Here is a 17,740-nt window from a genome sequence, read left to right as displayed (position 1 = left end):
ACAGGAGGGGCAATATTATTAGTCTAAAAATGTAAATTGGCTGAGTTAAACAAGGTGTGAATTTACAAGATTAGAACCGCTTCCAGAACTTGTCAGGCCAAGCGAGATTTCGGACGTCATCAATGAGATGATTTTTTGACACACGCTCCGGCACATAACGTGACATCGCTAGTATTTTGTACTATAGAAACTTTAGATAAACAATACCGAAAATTCCACAAGTTTCCTTTAATTCAACTATACGCTACCTCACCAGAACTCGACAACAAAACTTCTAACTTTATACTGTACAAGACAAATGATCGAGCAAACCTAGCACTCATTGATTGCATTTCACAGGAAGATAAAGACAACGGCAGTCGGCAGTGCTTTTTCAATCAAGTGGTTCAAGCTAACAAAAAATAAAGTTGTTATACTTACAGCCATGGTTGATGATGATACACTTGGACCTGTCTGTACTATGCAGATGGTTGGGATGGCCGTATCCTTTAGACGTTGTACCGTACTGTCCTTGTTTTCTTTATAGTCATCTGGTCCAAAATGCTCTGAGCAAACACGCCATTTCTTGATCGATTCTACCGGTGTTTTGAGATCAATGTTCAGAGCAGCCAACCATTGATTGTTTAGTTCCTTGTTGTTCACTGGTATTCTGTGAAACATGACGCCGGTAGTGTATCCCCTCGACTTACTATCACAGCCCTTTACTACACACAGAACCATGGCTAATCGCACAGGAAAATCCACTAACTTTACCTAATTTGCCGACTGAAACTACACAAACATAGTCCCGGTCACGTTGGAAGTTACCGAGCTGGGAACTATTTTCAGGCGCTGCGTCATATCATTACGCCTGCTGCACTCATGGTGCGGCAGTAAAGTTTCTTGATTATTACGCAGGAACGAGAGTATAGTTCCTAGACATATCAGCCTAGAAAATCGCAACTTTTCATTTTCCGTTGGTCTTACAGAAGTAACTACAAAAGAGTCAAGTTTTAAATAGGAAAAATATCAAAACTCTTTGGTCATTTTTTTGAGAGAAATGCTAATGGTCTTGTCCACTTCAATGATGTATGCTAAGCTATGCTAAAAGTGGTACCGCCAGAACCGGAGATCGGCTGAATGGATTCAAAAACGGTAAAACTCAACTGTTTAACTCTGGGGGAGTTGTAAAATGAGCCTATTTCCAAAAAAAGTGGAGTGTCCCTTTAACCGTTGAGTTCTCGCATCACCTGTTCCTGAAGGGATTCCGGAAGCTGCGCCAACGGACATTTTGAAATCAGCTACACACAAGAGCCAGGTCAAAAGCAAGTACTATCTTATATCGCAATCTAAAAATACTGTTTAAGGTTGTCTAGGCCATTCCCTTTTGCGGAATTATCCAACGACTTGGGGTCTCTTGCAAAGTTAACTGTTTGAAAATTGTCACCTTGAGTTTTGCTTTCACTTTCTTTCTCTCTCCCTCTCTCTCTCTCGTTATTATTCGTTATTCGATTCCTTTGTTTGTTTTGTACTTTTGTATTGATATATACGCATATTTACTCTGTGTGAATCGTAGTTATGTATTCCTTAGTTTGTTTTTATTAAACCCAATAATCTCATTGAATTGAATCTGCTTTATTGATCACCAATTCTAAGTCACTGAAAGCATATGATTTAAGCTACGAAGCTTTACCTTCTGTTACTATTTCAGTAACCTAAATTGTATAAACACAGGGAAGATTCATTTTCACGACCAGAAGATTAATCTTCCTTTAAGTTTATAAACAGGGTGAGTCTTATTGAGTTTTGATAAGGCAGTCTGGCATACAGTTCGTCGGACGAACAGATTGTTAGATCTCTGAAATTAATTCTGGTAAAAGTTACCTTGACAACTGATCAAATATTCCCTCTTTGGGTAATTTAATCTTTGTAGACGATAAGTAAATAATATTCATAGACTCATGAATATTACCTTAATTTGAGTTAATCATTCCCCAGAAGTGATTGTCGTTACATCGAGTTCATCAATTTTGTCTTTCAACTGTTTGATTTCGCCGTCAACAGCCAACTTGACATCCACGACATCAGTGTGAAGGCCTGTTAATGCTTCTTCCATCTCCATCTGCTTTGTTACCACTTCCACCATTCTCAGATTTGTTGATTGTAGTTCGTTGCTCATTTTCTCCAAGGATTCTGCAAATTTAATCAGGCGTCCATCGATTAACTCCTGAATTCTGAGAAATCCTTTTTCCATTTCTGCATGAAACCATGGCGGAGGGTCCGATAACTGCAGTCTCGTGTCTTGAGCATCTTCCTTCTTGTTTTCCGTTTTCTTTGAATTCGGCATATTTATCAGGATGTTCAAATCGCAACAAAATTATTGTACTAAAGAAAGTACTTTCGTAGTATGAAAAGCCTTTATGTAGGATTATTTAGATTAAATTATTTGGAAGCTCCGTGCACTACGTTTCACTCTAGCGCCTCCATAACCGGAAGTCCAAGAAAAGTTTTTTTTTTTCCATCCCTCCATCTCTGCTGTCCACATCAATTTCACTTTGTGCTGCGCCATGACTGTGTTTGTTATGCTTCTGTCTTCCATCATGTTTTGTTTCACACGATAATCTCCAGAGCGTGCGCGCATTTGTCCTCGGGGTTCCCCCCACACATCAGGATTTCTGATCGTAAATATTCAGCATGAATATTTACGATTCACAATCGGGGCGGCTCCGACGTTCTTCCGAGCAGGTTCGGACACTCTTAACACAACTCACACCAAGGGAAAATCTGATAAAATAATCTTTAGAACCATCAAGATAATCAGGACATAGCTAGGATTGTCGGAAGGGGGGGAATCGGCCCAAATTATTATCCGATTATCTTTTGGTGTGTACCCAGCATCAGCCAGGGTTCAAAATTAACACCACACACCAAATGGCGATTAACTGAAACAGAGTTACTTATCAGTTGGCCTGGATTTTTTTTTTATTAACACTAACAATGCATTTTTAAGAGAACAGGATATGGCTTAGTATGAATATCAAATTGTGAAGGTTGTGATGTATTCATATAAATATACATTCTGACTGTAAGGACCAAGGTTAGAGCTAGGCTGTGAGGGCTGAATGTAGAATGCTAAAGTTATTGCAAAACTGTAACTCCAGTTGTTCCAAGGGGTCAATACAAAAAGCCAAGAGGGTGAGTGTTTCCCAAAAAGGTCAATTAAAAACATTTAAAAATTAGTGATGTGACGTTCGGCACCGAGGCTTTGAAGCTTGTATCAAAAAAAAAAAAACCATCACACATTGAAGCAGTGTATCGTGTATCGTGATCTGTGACGTCCGAAGCTTCGTTTCCACACACAGTCACGTGACTGCTTCAGATTCAAAAATAGCGCGAACCCCTTGAGCAGGTTTCGAGTGTCATGCCCTTCAGTAGTAATAAATAAAAAAAGAAATAGACTTAGCCCTCACACTGTTGAACAAGTCGTGTTCCTTAAAGGTGCATTAAGCAACTTTTCATGTTAAAAATACCCGTTTTCTAACCCATACATGCTTAAACAATTGCCTGATGGGCTGAATGAGCCCTTCTCTGATCACTGAGATTGTCTCTATAATCCTGTAAAGTAAAATAAATAGGAGGGATTCAGGCCGGAATTTTAGACTGGGCGTGACGTCATGCGCGTTCACGGCACGCTCACCTGGCTGTCTGGCAGGTTTGTGTATTCGCCGCCATTCTCCGTAGAAGATGGATTCTAAGAGACCGGCTTGTAGTTAATTTCAAACACCAACGCAAACTCCACGTAAGATAAAAAAAAGAAAACTTTTGTCCGTGAGCGTGCACACTTCTGGCTGCAGTTTCGCTTGCCGCCAGAGGGGGCATAGTTCTGCAAAAACTCAGAGACTTGCGCAATGCACCTTTAATAAAAAACTTTAATTGATTAAATTACCCACAAAATAAAATGTCAGCTCCCCAGTTCACAAGCACTTTCACTACCCAGTTCATAAGCACTTCACCATTCTACAACAATTTTCTTTTATTTTGATTATATATTAGCCTTGCCTATGAACTCGTAGGATTAGGACTGAGGCTAAAGTTTATGTGAATAAGGCTGCATTTGTAGATCAAAGCAGATTCATAAGAATTGTTTCTGTACAAGTGAATTAGTCCCATTTATTAATATTATTAATTATTAATTAGTATTAAGAACTACATCAACACTAACACATGAATTATGAGGATTAATTGTATTGCTTGTGGTTTACGGAGCACAAAGTGATAAAAAAAAGAAAAGAAAAGAAAAACGGTCTTCTGGGACAGAAAGGCAGCTTTTCCACCTTTTGACCACAAGATGATGTTAGTGTGCAATGTGTTGAAAAGCTTCGAGTAATGAACCATTTTACGATACAGTTGAGGGGGAAAGCCCCGGTGCTTCACAAAGCTTCATTCACCATCACTACTAAAAATGTCAAAGAGAAAATATAAGGACAACAAAAGCAAATGTCAGAAAATCACATAGAGCAAATAAATCCAAATAAAATCACAGGGATTGGTCTCAACATATCAAACACTAAGCAAAAAATAGAGGAACAGAGCTACTTAAAGTCCCACTCCGATCATATTTTGAGCTATTTTTAAACATTCTCAGTGGTCTTTAAATGATGATTATGCCGTTTTTAGCCAAAATCACAAAACCTGTGCCGTTTTCTGGGACTTCGCTTCAGCAGAGCGGCAGTAGCTCATTAGCAATTCGCCTCTGCGTTGTGGGCGGAGCCGTTGGCTGAAGCGAGATACATAGGCAGCAACAGCCTCTTTCTGTCTTTCTTTCTTTCTGTCAACACAGAAAACATTTCATCACTGGATAATTTTTTTCGTTTAATTAAAGTGTTGTTTTATGTCAGCTGAATGTCCGGAACGCTTTTCAGAGAAGATAAGGCAACTTTTTTAGCACAATTCACACCCAGCGGCAATTCAGAAAAAGAAAAAAAAATCTCCGAATGCTCCACATGAAACTTTGATCTTCCGACCTTTTACCGCCGTGTCGATTTATTTTGATTAATATGTGCGAGGGAGAGAGAGCAAGACAGCGCTTAGTTTGGAGACGGTGAGGTCTTGTTTACATTTTCGCCTGGCTCCGAAGACAGAGAGTGCGCGCGCGCGCGTCCGGGTCTCTCTCTCTGCTCGTTCTTTCAGTTAAACATGTCCTGTCACAAGCGCAGCAGTTCATCTACATTACTCACCGATCAAATAAGACTTTGGCGGGACAAAAATTCACTTTGGCGGGCGCTAAAACAAGTTCAATACAGGAAAATTCATGCGTGAATTTAACTGAGTAGTACATGACCATGCACTCGCACAAATGCGACCACATAAAATTTTAACTCGCACATTCTCAAAAAATGGTCGCAGTCTGGAACCCTGGAACGAAATCCATTCATCTCTCACAGCAACATGTTTTGGTAAAGCATGAAAGCTAATACCAATATCTCTCCTCTTAGCATTGCAACCCGCTACCGCACATAGGTATTGATCCGCCATCGTCTTCTCTACTCCTCAGAACCTGAGCGGGCGGGGCGGAGGGGAGTATGAGCTTGTGGCCCCGCCCAGTGGAGTTACTACGTCACAACTCCAGTCTATTTCAGCCGGCATTTTAGCGTCTGCTACTGATTCACAGCCATTTGAATGCAGAAATACTCAGAAATACAACTTTGAGCTTATTTTTCTCAAGATATGTCCTCTAGCATAAGAAAAATGCCACAAGAACATGTTAACACCTAGAAAAACATGATTTTTATCGGAGTGGGTCTTTAAATACACTCACAGGAAACGAGGCACAGGTGAGAACAATAACACATGATACGATGGTGGGAAACTGAAATGAAACACAATGAGGGCCTCTTGTGGCCAAAACTAGTCAATAAACCTAACACTGACATGCTCTGTGTTTCAGAGTGAAGCATGGCAATGTATTCATTTACACACAAGCAACTCATGATCCTGTGTTTTCAGTGTGTCAGAGCGTCTCAGTTCACAGTAAATCAGTGGTCTCAAACTGAGCTCCTGGAGGGTCACTGTCCTGCAGAGTTTAAATCCAACCAGCTCCAAAACACCTGCCTGGAAGTTTTTAGTAATCCTGATGACTGTGATTAGCTGGATCAGATGTGTTTAATTCGGGTGGAGCTAAACTCTGCAGGGCGGTGGCCCTCGAGGAACTGAGTTTGAGGACACTTCAGTAAATGCTACTCCACATGAACTCCTGCAAGTGAGTTTGGGCCACTCATACTGTAACATGGATCTGAAAATGTAACAATTCTAATCCCAATTTTGTAATGAGAATTGTATATAAATCTTCTAAAAAAATAAAGAAGCATAAAGTATCGCCGGCGATACCAGCTTGCTTTTTTTCTTATCAGTGCAAAAGAGACTCAAAATACTCTGTTGATTTTGATCTTACATATAAGTGTTATACATCATTTGATCCTGTTAAGTAAACAAAGGTGTGTCATTTGTGTTTTATTGTAATAAGCTCCCTGAAGTTTTCTGCTAAAGTTTTTGTTATTTAAATTTGAAGATATTTGATTTCCGGCATGCAGTTGAGTGAGTGAGGCGCGTCCGGGAGCTGCTCCGTAAATGTAATTTCTTTTCAATAGTCAACGGGAACATTGAATATCCTTAATACTTTAAGATGACGTCTACAACGGTAGAGATCCTCCGTATATTAGGTATTCCTGAGAATGTTGATTTCTGATTTACCAACGAGTGCTTCAGTGCTCTTCACATTGATTTCAAGAAAATGATCAGAACACCACTGAGTGAAACCCTGTAATTCCCTCTGAAATCCACTCACAGAAGAAATGTCAGACTTTAAAAAACCAACCAGTGCTGTGTCGTAAGCATATTTAAAATAGGTGTAGGCTGAAGAAGAAGCTTGACAGTTATTGGTGTATAATGTGTATAGGATGGGCGATAGAACGCATCCTTGTGGTGCCCCTGCATATTTATAATTTTTGAGGATGATATAAATGACTACAGTCCGTCAAGAAGTCATAGATCCATAAAATCAATTGGGGATTTACTCCCAAATGCACCAATTTTCTCACCAGCAGGTGGGGTTGGATCGTATTGAAAGCGCTGCTGAAGTCAATGAACACAATCTTGACCAGGCTCTCAGCATTCTCAAGGTACTTATGAGTGCTGTTAACCCTCTGGGGTCTGAGGTGTTTTCTGGCCCTGGAGGTGTTCTGACATGTTCTGACATTTGTGCTTATTTCTGTTACCTGTGACATTTTCATGGCTAAAGTCTGATTACACTGTATTCAGCACAAACTCTGCTACAATAATATGTCAGCAGCATGTATGTAAAAGTTGGTAGTTTTGAGATAATGACATTTATGCGTGGTTTGTGAAAATAAAAAAATAAAAAATTGTCACTGAAATAAGGTCATGAAACCCATACTGATTATTTCTTCACAAGAGTTTTGAAAATTGTATGACGTAGCCTAGAATATTTGCTCCAAAACTATGTGAAAATCATTCTGCATACTCATTCAGATAAGACAATACATTTATTTAAAATTTGCAAGACATGTTTTGTGTGAGAAAGCTTTATGCGAAGAGGCGTGGACATCATGAATATTTAATTTCTTTCACGCCTGACAAAGACAAAGACCCACCCATAATGGCCCTATTAGGTGCTAACAGGCCCTATCATTCTGAGCAACCTTGCATAAAGAATGAGGAGATTTAAAAAAGAATGGCTTTTTGATTGTTTGGATTTATTTACAACACAACATAATCCAAATATACACAAGAAATGACAAAAAAAGCGCATTATTTAACACACTGAACTAAAGACAGAGACTTAACCAGTCACACACATTTGTGCCATTCCTGAAACATAGTACATACCTTTCATTTCCATGGTGTTTGATTTTTCACTTTACCATGTTCATGTACGGAGACTTATGTGAATGTTGAAGTATGCTGAAGACTCCTCAGTGGAGCATCTAGTCGCTGAAAAAAAAAAAAAAACGCTGTGAACATACTGATATCAAGAGAAACTATAGGGCTGCACGATTTGGGGAATACATTTTAGATTTTTCAGGTTAAAATTGCTTTTTAAAATGTACAGAATACACACACACACACACACACGTATATATTGCAGCACAGCACATAGCTTATGCCTACAAGGCACAACAAACCTGGTGTTAATTTTATATATATATATATATATTAGGGCTGGGATAAACGATTATTTTTGAAACGATTAATCTAGCGATTATTTTTTCGATGCATCGATTAATCTAACGATAAATTTTTCCGGACCGATTCGATTCGATTATCGATTATCTCCCCATTAATTGACTACTAACAATTTATACATGTTGATTTACATATCTGAATGAAAAAACATGAATTCCTTAACATTGCAATATATGTTTATTGCTCTTAAAATTACAAAATAAAAGACTATAGGCTACAAGTGCAAAGTAATGCATTCTTAGTCAGAGATAGCATTCAATAAAACCTTGAAGCCTTGAAAACGCATAGCTTACTGAAACAAGCTTACTGAACACATAGGGCCTAGCTTACTGAAAAAAAGTTCTTTCAGATGAAAATAACAACAACTTGATGACTAGCAGCATTCAATAAAAAAATAAAAAAGGTCACCCAAAATACTTGTTTAGAGCAACTGAAAGAATACAGTAACCAAGCTCTCAGCTAATACAGAGAGTGCTTTTCCAACAAAAAATAAATAAAAATTAACAGTGGGAGCCGGCAGCCTGTCATGGAGAAAAAAAAATCTCCGAATGCTCCACGTGAAACTTTGGTGTTCCGCCCTTTTTCTATCGTGTCTAATGATTTTGGTTAATATGCACGAGGGAGAGAGAGAGAGCAAGCAGCGCTCGTGTAGTTTGAAGACTGTGAGTGCGCGAGCGCGCGTGAAACTTTGGTGTTTCGCCCTTTTTCTATAGTGTCTAATGATTTTGGTTAATATGCACGAGGGATAGAGAGAGAGCAAGACAGCGCTCGTGTAGTTTGAAGACTGTGAGTGCGCGAGCGCGCGTGAAACTTTGGTGTTTCGCCCTTTTTCTATCGTGTTTAATGATTTTGATTAATATGCACGAGGGAGAGAGAGAGCAAGCAGCGCTCGTGTTGTTTGAAGAGTGCGCGCGCGCGGCCGGGGCTCTCTCTCGTACAGCAGTCATTCTATTCTACATCACTCACCGATCAAATAAGGCTTTGACAGCCGCCAAAAAAAAGATCAATGCAGAAAAAACCCTGGATTGGTTATATAACGTTGGACAGAATGTTGATCCGGCCATCGCGTATATTCAGCGCACATAAGGTAAACGTTTTGCAAACGTTTTTTAGAGAAATAAAAACAGGTCGACGAATCGATGCGCATATTTTGCGTCGACGTATTTTTTGCGTCGACGTCATCGATGACCTCGACGCGTTGTCCCAGCCCTAATATATATATATATATATATATATATATATATATATTATTTATATATATATTTTATATATATATATATATATATATAAAAATGAACACCAGGTTTGTTGTGCCTTGTAGGCATAAGCTATGTACTGTGCTGCATAAAATAATAATAACAATAGCCTATAAATCGTTAAAAAGGAACACTTCAGTAATACCGCACTAGAGAAAAATATATTGATTATCATATGTTACTTCAATCTCATTTCATAATGTCATAACGAAAATAAACATTTGGAGTAAAAAAATGAAGCCTATTGTTTGGCGCATTTTGCTTTTCAAACGCGTGCAGAGAACATTTACTGAAGGGATCAAGCCGCTAAATCCACAAACATATTATTCATAATATGAAACATGAAACATAATAATCACCATAGTATACACTCATATTAGCCTACTTTTATCTTGCTGTGTTTTATTATAGAATATAAAAACATCCTCGTGTCGAACATGTATACATTTAGCACTGAAAGGTTGCCCAGTCTAGGTCACATTTCAACATGTTTCTGTCTATTTATAGATACATATACATGTACGATGTAAGGCTTAGTTCATGTTTTTACTCCAATCTCATTTCATAACATACATTTTAATCTGGCACCACCAGTTTAACATGTCTTACCTTAAAAATCGTCTCATCTTCAAATCGCGTTCTTCTAATTCTTCTGAGGTAAATCCAAGTGAAACAGCACAGCACAGCACAGCACAAACACAGTCTTCCAAACTCGATGAAAAGCAGAGGAGTAAGTTACTGAAGTCTCTGATTCTTTGTTTTGAGGTGATGAGGCGGTTACAGGTCTGCGTTTCTCCACGTGGATCATTTGCATGTCAATCGCTCGTGCGCGCGTGGGCGTGGTCACATTAGAGATAATTAGGATGCGTTTGAGAAACTGTACATGCCGCTGCTTTCATACAGATTACTTAAACAGAGAATATTTGTTTTTTAAAATAATTTACATACTTTAAAAATAGAGACTCCAAGCGTTGTATAGACATGCGTTTCAAGTCTATGTGACAAAAATTCGCTGAGTTACAGGTCATTTTCTGTCGCGTTTCAGAATGAGTTTCACATTGATAGAGACGGCAGAACGCGCGTCATGTTTATTTTCTTTGTTTTACGAAAAACACAACATTTTGTTTTTATTATGAGTGTACACAAATAAAAGACGACATTTAACAGTTTTGAATGATGTACAACATAAGCATGTAAGATTTCGAGTCTCTTTTGCACTGATCTGAAAAAAAACAAGCCTATCGCGCCGGCGTGATAGCCGACCCCAGGGGGTTAATCAAGGATAGCAGCGCATCCTCAACACCTCTCTCTGCACGATAGGCAAATTGATTCGGGTCTAAAAGAGGTGAAACCTCATGGATAAGTTGTTTTAAAATGTTTTTTTGAACATTTCATAAGTGCAGAGGTAAGGGCAACAGGGCGCAGATCATTGAGTTCCTTAGGTCTATTGTTTTTAGGCACAGGCACTATTAGGGATTGTTTCCATAAACTGGGAACGACACCTGTATCTAGTGACAGCTGGAACAACCTATGAAAGGGTTGTGCCAACTGATCAGCACACACCTTTAGTGTCCTGCAGCTGATACCATCAGGTCCACAAGTAATATTTAATTAGTAATAAGTAATTAAGTAATAAGTAATCTCCGTGATCATTGCCATCAGGACCCTGCTGATTTATTACATATGTTTTGGTTATGTCCATCCTTAACTTCTTTTTGGCTATCATATTAGTGACAAAGAGACAGATTGAGCCTTGCCCTTTGGTTGCACTTTTTGGACTTTCTCCAAATGTCACTGGCTTGTCTGGAAATGCTGCAAAGGCTTTTGCCTTCTCAACATTATTAGCTAGATGGCGCATTCTTCTGCTATGGAAACACAGTCTCCCTCCAACTTTTGATGACTGGCTGAGAGATGTTATGAGCTTCATATCTTTTTTCCACTATTCTCCTGTATATGTATCTCCTGGTATTATTGTAAAAGTTCAATAGACAGATTTAAAAATAAAAAATATTTGAAGAAATTTAAGGGAAATTAAGAATTTATTAGCAAGTAGCAACTATAATTCATTGTAAATTAATGCATTTGAAATACTTGCAAATAATAATTTATTTTGAAATGTGCACACATTCACTGTTATTTTTATGACTGTTAATGTTTCTTGTCTAAATGTAAATTATATATTTTCAATTAAAAAAAAAGTAATAATAAAAAAAAAAGTCATTTATTCTTAGATTCTTTTGGGAAACACAGCCAAGACCAGTGTGTGATAGTAACGTCTAATTGCCAGACTAATGTCATGTGGACTGTTGCTGTATGTCTTTGTAGATTGTCTGGCTGTATGGTGACAGAGAAAGGCTGTGGTTATGTGTCTTCAGCTCTGAGTTCAAACCCCTCACACCTGAGAGAGCTGGATCTGAGCTACAATCACCCAGGAGATTCAGGAGTCAAGCTGCTCACTGATAAACTAGAGGATCCAAACTACAGACTGGATAAACTCAAGTATGTAGAGCATGAAGAGTTGATTAAACAACTCCAAAAACAGCATTTCAATCTTCACTTATTACTCACATTACTACATGTACAAAAGTTCTTATTGAGAATTTACAGAGGATTAGCTCTAGTTATGCTACGAGCTGTTGAATGCTTCATTCTGATTGGCTGACAAACATTATAAGGTGTGCAATTATTAACAGTAAACACACAGGTAAAGTAGTTCTACGCATGTCTTGACTGCATTACAGTTCCATATCACTTTGCAAAATGATTTCAGTTATTTCAGAGGTCCTGACAGCATACAACAGCAAAACAACCAAAACCCACAAAGACAAAGAAAATATAACAAACAACAGGATATTAATCCCAAACCATTCCCATGATTTTCCTACAAAAATAAATTATTCACTTTATTATTCACGTATAAAATACGATGGTAAAGCCATCAGGGCCAGAAAATTTGCCATTCTGTAGTGAATGAATTGTCTCTTGTACTTCTGTGGTAGACACAGGCCTGTCCAAATCATTTGTGGAGCCATCGTTAACACAGGGGAATATTAGTTGATCAAAATGTTTGGGCCATTCCACAATTTTGAGTTACATTCTGCGGAATAATGATTAGAATAGTATTTTGAAATTAATTTCCTCCGGGTCGGAAACTTCCACCGTTAGATTTAATTTTAGGGACCAGTCTAGATGCACGGACAGTTCGAGATTAAAAAAGCAAGTGATTTGCCAGCTTTTTCGCAAAAAAAAACAAAAACAAAATGCTTCCTAACACTCAACAATTGTTTTTCAACTTTGTGAGTTAGAAGTAAGCTATACTTTGAATGAAATTGGAGACGTTTTTATAAATTGTGGGTGAAGGGGTCAGAGAATATTGGAGGTGCAGTTTAGAAAGTTAAATATTAACTTTTCTGCCATCCTGACACACATGAAATTATCAGTCCATGGATGTAGGCTTTGAATGCCTCCCACAGTGTGATGCTGCTAATAGAAATATTGTAATTTATTTCGATATATATATTTAAATGAGATGTGAGGAAATATTTGAAGTTGTTATCAGAAAGTAAATGTGAACTAAATCTCCATTGTTTAGAATAAGTTCTGGCTTGTGTAAACCTTAAATCCAAAGAAGCGCATGATTGGAGATGATGGTGCGTTCAAGTCCTCCTGGGAAGTTCGTGTTTACGACGGCACTACGTTCAAGTCACTTTCCTCGGAGTAAAATGGCAGTGTACTTTCTCTAATTAATTACACAAAAATACAGCAAGGTTCTTAAACTCTATTTCTAGTTTTTTTTATGCTTTTAATTATAATTTATGAAGCCACTGCAAACTTTGTCGTTACATATTTCCCACTCGTATTTACGATATTGTGGTGGCGTTCATGTGCGTTCAACTCTTAAATATGATCTTTACGAGATGGCTTGAACACACCATGACTATACTATGATAGTGACAGTGTATCATTCTATCATCCAAAAGAAAAGAAATCAATCCTGTCACTGTGTGTTTTGTAGTGTGGATCATGGAGGAGAGATCAGGATTACAGCAGGACCACGAAAATGTACGTACACACAAACACACACACACACACACACACACACACACACACACACACACACACACACACACACACACACACACACACACACACACACACACTCTATATAAACAGTGAACAGGATTACTGTGTGATTGTTCGTGTTGAACACATGCTCTCTTTCTCTCTCTCTCGCTCACACACACACACACACATATACATACATACACACACACACATATACACACACACACACACGCACACACTCTCTCTCTCTATATAAACAGTGAACAGGATTACTGTGTGATTGTGTGTTGAATATATGCTCTCTTTATCTTTCTCTCTCTCTCTCTCTCTCTCTCTCTCTCTCTCTATATATATATATATATATATATATATATATATATATATATATATATATATATATATACACACACACTCACCTAAAGGATTATTAGGAACACCATACTAATACTGTGTTTGACCCCCTTTCGCCTTCAGAACTGCCTTAATTCTACGTGGCATTGATCCAACAAGGTGCTGAAAGCATTCTTTAGAAATGTTGGCCCATATTGATAGGATAGCATCTTGCAGTTGATGGAGATTTGTGGGATGCACATCCAGGGCACGAAGCTCCCGTTCCACCACATCCCAAAGATGCTCTATTGGGTTGAGATCTGGTGACTGTGGGGGCCATTTTAGTACAGTGAACTCATTGTCATGTTCAAGAAACCAATTTGAAATGATTCGAGCTTTGTGACATGGTGCATTATCCTGCTGGAAGTAGCCATCAGAGGATGGGTACATGGTGGTCATAAAGGGATGGACATGGTCAGAAACAATGCTCAGGTAGGCCGTGGCATTTAAACGATGCCCAGTTGGCACTAAGGGGCCTAAAGTGTGCCAAGAAAACATCCCCCACACCATTACACCACCACCACCAGCCTGCACAATGGTAACAAGGCATGATGGATCCATGTTCTCATTCTGTTTACGCCAAATTCTGACTCTACCATCTGAATGTCTCAACAGAAATCGAGACTCATCAGACCAGGCAACATTTTTCCAGTCTTCAACTGTCCAATTTTGGTGAGCTCATGCAAATTGTAGCCTCTTTTTCCTATTTGTAGTGGAGATGAGTGGTACCCGGTGGGGTCTTCTGCTGTTGTAGCCCATCCGCCTCAAGGTTGTGCGTGTTGTGGCTTCACAAATGCTTTGCTGCATACCTCGGTTGTAACGAGTGGTTATTTCAGTCAAAGTTGCTCTTCTATCAGCTTGAATCAGTCGGCCCATTCTCCTCTGACCACTAGCATCAACAAGGCATTTTCGCCCAGAGGACTGCCGCATACTGGATGTTTTTCCCTTTTCACACCATTCTTTGTAAACCCTAGAAATGGTTGTGCGTGAAAATCCCAGTAACTGAGCAGAGTGTGAAATACTCAGACCGGCCCGTCTGGCACCAACAACCATGCCACGCTCAAAATTGCTTAAATCACCTTTCTTTCCCATTCTGACATTCAGTTTGGAGTTCAGGAGATTGTCTTGACCAGGACCACACCCCTAATTGCATTGAAGCAACTGCCATGTGATTGGTTGATTAGATAATTGCATTAATGAGAAATTGAACAGGTGTTCCTAATAATCCTTTAGGTGAGTGTAAAGAGTGAACAGGATCACTGTGTGATTGTGTGTGTTGAACACATGCTCTCTCTCTCTCTCTCTCTCTCACACACACACACACACACACACACACACACACACACACACACACACACTATATAAACAGTGAACAGGATTACTGTGTGATTGTGTGTTGAACACATGCTCGCTCTCTCTCTCTCTCTCTCACTCACTCACTCACTCACTCACTCACTCACTCACGCACGCACGCACGCACGCACGCACGCACGCACGCACACACACACACACATACACACTCTCTATATAAACAGTGAACAGGATTACTGTGTGATTGTGTGTGTTGAACACATGCTCTCTCTTGCTCTCTCTCTCTCACAGACACACACTCTCTGTCTGTCTCTCTCTCTGTCACTCAAACACACACGCACAGTCAACACACACACACACACACACACACACACACACACACACACACACACACACACACACACACACACTCTCTCTCTCTCTCTATATATATATATATAAACAGTGAACAGGATTACTGTGTGATTGTGTGTGTTGAACACATGCTCGCTCTCTCGCTCTCTCTCTCTCACACACACACACACACACACACACACACACACACACACACACACACACACACACACACACACACACACACACACACACACACTCTCTCTCTCTCTCTCTCTCTCTCTCTCTCTCTCTCTCCACGTATTAGAGTACCACAGCAATGAAATACAATGTGCCTTAGCACTCTCTCAGCACCAATAAATAAATAAGGTAAAATAAAAATAAATTTAAAACATCCGCTCAAACCTCAACCCTCCTTCCTCTTGCACTATCGTTCAGTAGCCTCACAACCTGTGGGTAAAAACTGTCCCTAAAACGTTGGGATGCTCTGCAAACGTCTCCCTGATGGGAGTTGGGAGAAGAGACTATGTGCCGCATGACTAACATCCTGTATAATACCCAGTGCCTTCCTAGTGCTGCGTTTCCAATAAATGTCCTGGAGTGATTCCAGTGGAACCCCAATAATTTTTGATGCAGTTTTAACCACCTTTGTCAGAAGATTCAATTCACTTGAAGTAGCCCTGCCAAACCACACTGTAATATTACCTGTCAATATACTCTCAATTGTACAGCGGTACATTTTTTAAAAAAATGTTAAGTGACATACCATATTTCTTAAGACACCTCAAGAAGTAAAGCCTCTGGTGTGCCTTCTTAATGGCACAGGTGATATGGAAAGACCATGAAAGGGAGTCTGAAATATGAATGCCTAAAAACTTAAAAGTATTAACAATTTAACTGCAGAGTTATTAATGTAGACAGGTGTATGTGTGGGTTTATTTCTTCTAAAATCTATGATGACCTCCTTAATTTTCCCCACATTCAGGGACAGATTATTTCTTCGGCACCACATGATCAAATTACTCACCTCATCCCTATAGGCAGTTTCATTATTGCTGTCAATGAGTCCTACCACAGTAGTATCGTCTGCAAATTTCACAATACTATTTGTGGGATACTTTGCAATACAGTCATAGGTATACAGACTATATAATAGAGGACTAAGACAGCAACCTTGAGGTGCTCCGGTATTTAACAGTATAGGGGCTGAGTATGTAGTGCCTACTCTAACTGTCTGGGGACGGCCTGTTAGAAAGTCCTGTATTCACCTGCAGATGGAAGTACAGAGGCCCAGGTCTAACAGCTTTTAGATATTAAAATGGAAGGTCTGATGGTATTGAAGGCACTGCTATAATCAACGAACAGCATCCTGACATGCGTATCCCTACCCTCTAGATGTTGAAGTGCAGTATGTAAAACCAAAGATACAGCATCGTCCACAGCTCTATTTGATCTATATGCAAATTGTAGTGGATCAGTGAAGACAGGAATAAAGTTGTTAATATATGATTTCACAAGCAGTTCAAAGCACTTCATTATCACAGAAGTCAAGGCTACAGGTCTAAAATCATTCATACAGGTGGCAGTTGTTTTCTTAGGCACAGGAATTATGATTGATTTGCCATCAGGCCCAGCAGCCTTCCCTATTTTCACAGCTTTAAAAACTTTGCATTTATCAGCAACTGAGACCTGATATGCTTGACTGCCAAAGGCATCCCCATCGGGAGATGATATGTCTGTGTGTGTGTTCCCGTATGAAGGTACTTTAACATGCACATCCCCAGTTGGAGATGTTCCTCGCGTCAGTGCCTCAGCAGCGCATTCAAAACGAGCATAAAAATTGTTCAAGTCATCTGGGAAGGAAGCAGAGCTTGTTAGGACGCCGCTAGGTTTGGCCTTATAGCTAGTGACCGCTTGGAGTCCCCTTCAGAACAATATCGCTCTATCTTGTCCCGATGTTGTTTTTTAGCAGATTTGATTGCATTCCTAAGCTCGTATCTTGCGCTCTTGTAGCGAGCATCATCCCCAGATTTAAAAGCCACTGTCCTCTCATGCAATTTCGCGCGTACGTTTTTGTTTACCTAAGTTTTTCATTAGGGTAAACACAAAAAGTACGTGTGGGAATACAACTGTCCACACAGAAT

At 39.3% G+C, this 17,740-nt stretch overlaps 1 protein-coding gene across 1 annotated transcript in view; it reads left to right on the top strand.

The window, feature by feature from the left end:
• LOC309496975 (protein NLRC3-like) overlaps positions 1–17,740 on the top strand; it is a 170,318-nt gene that overhangs the window by 117,440 nt on the left and 35,138 nt on the right. The window contains exons 7-8 of the mRNA XM_082167179.1: positions 11,823–11,996; positions 13,513–13,559. Coding sequence (XP_082023305.1) covers positions 11,823–11,996; positions 13,513–13,559 — 221 coding nt within the window. The remainder of the gene's footprint in view (positions 1–11,822; positions 11,997–13,512; positions 13,560–17,740) is intronic.

This window comes from Leuciscus leuciscus (genome assembly GCF_965113295.1).
Source record: "Leuciscus leuciscus genome assembly, chromosome: 4".
Taxonomy (NCBI): domain Eukaryota; kingdom Metazoa; phylum Chordata; class Actinopteri; order Cypriniformes; family Leuciscidae; genus Leuciscus; species Leuciscus leuciscus.
This window is presented reverse-complemented; position numbering and strand designations above follow the sequence as displayed.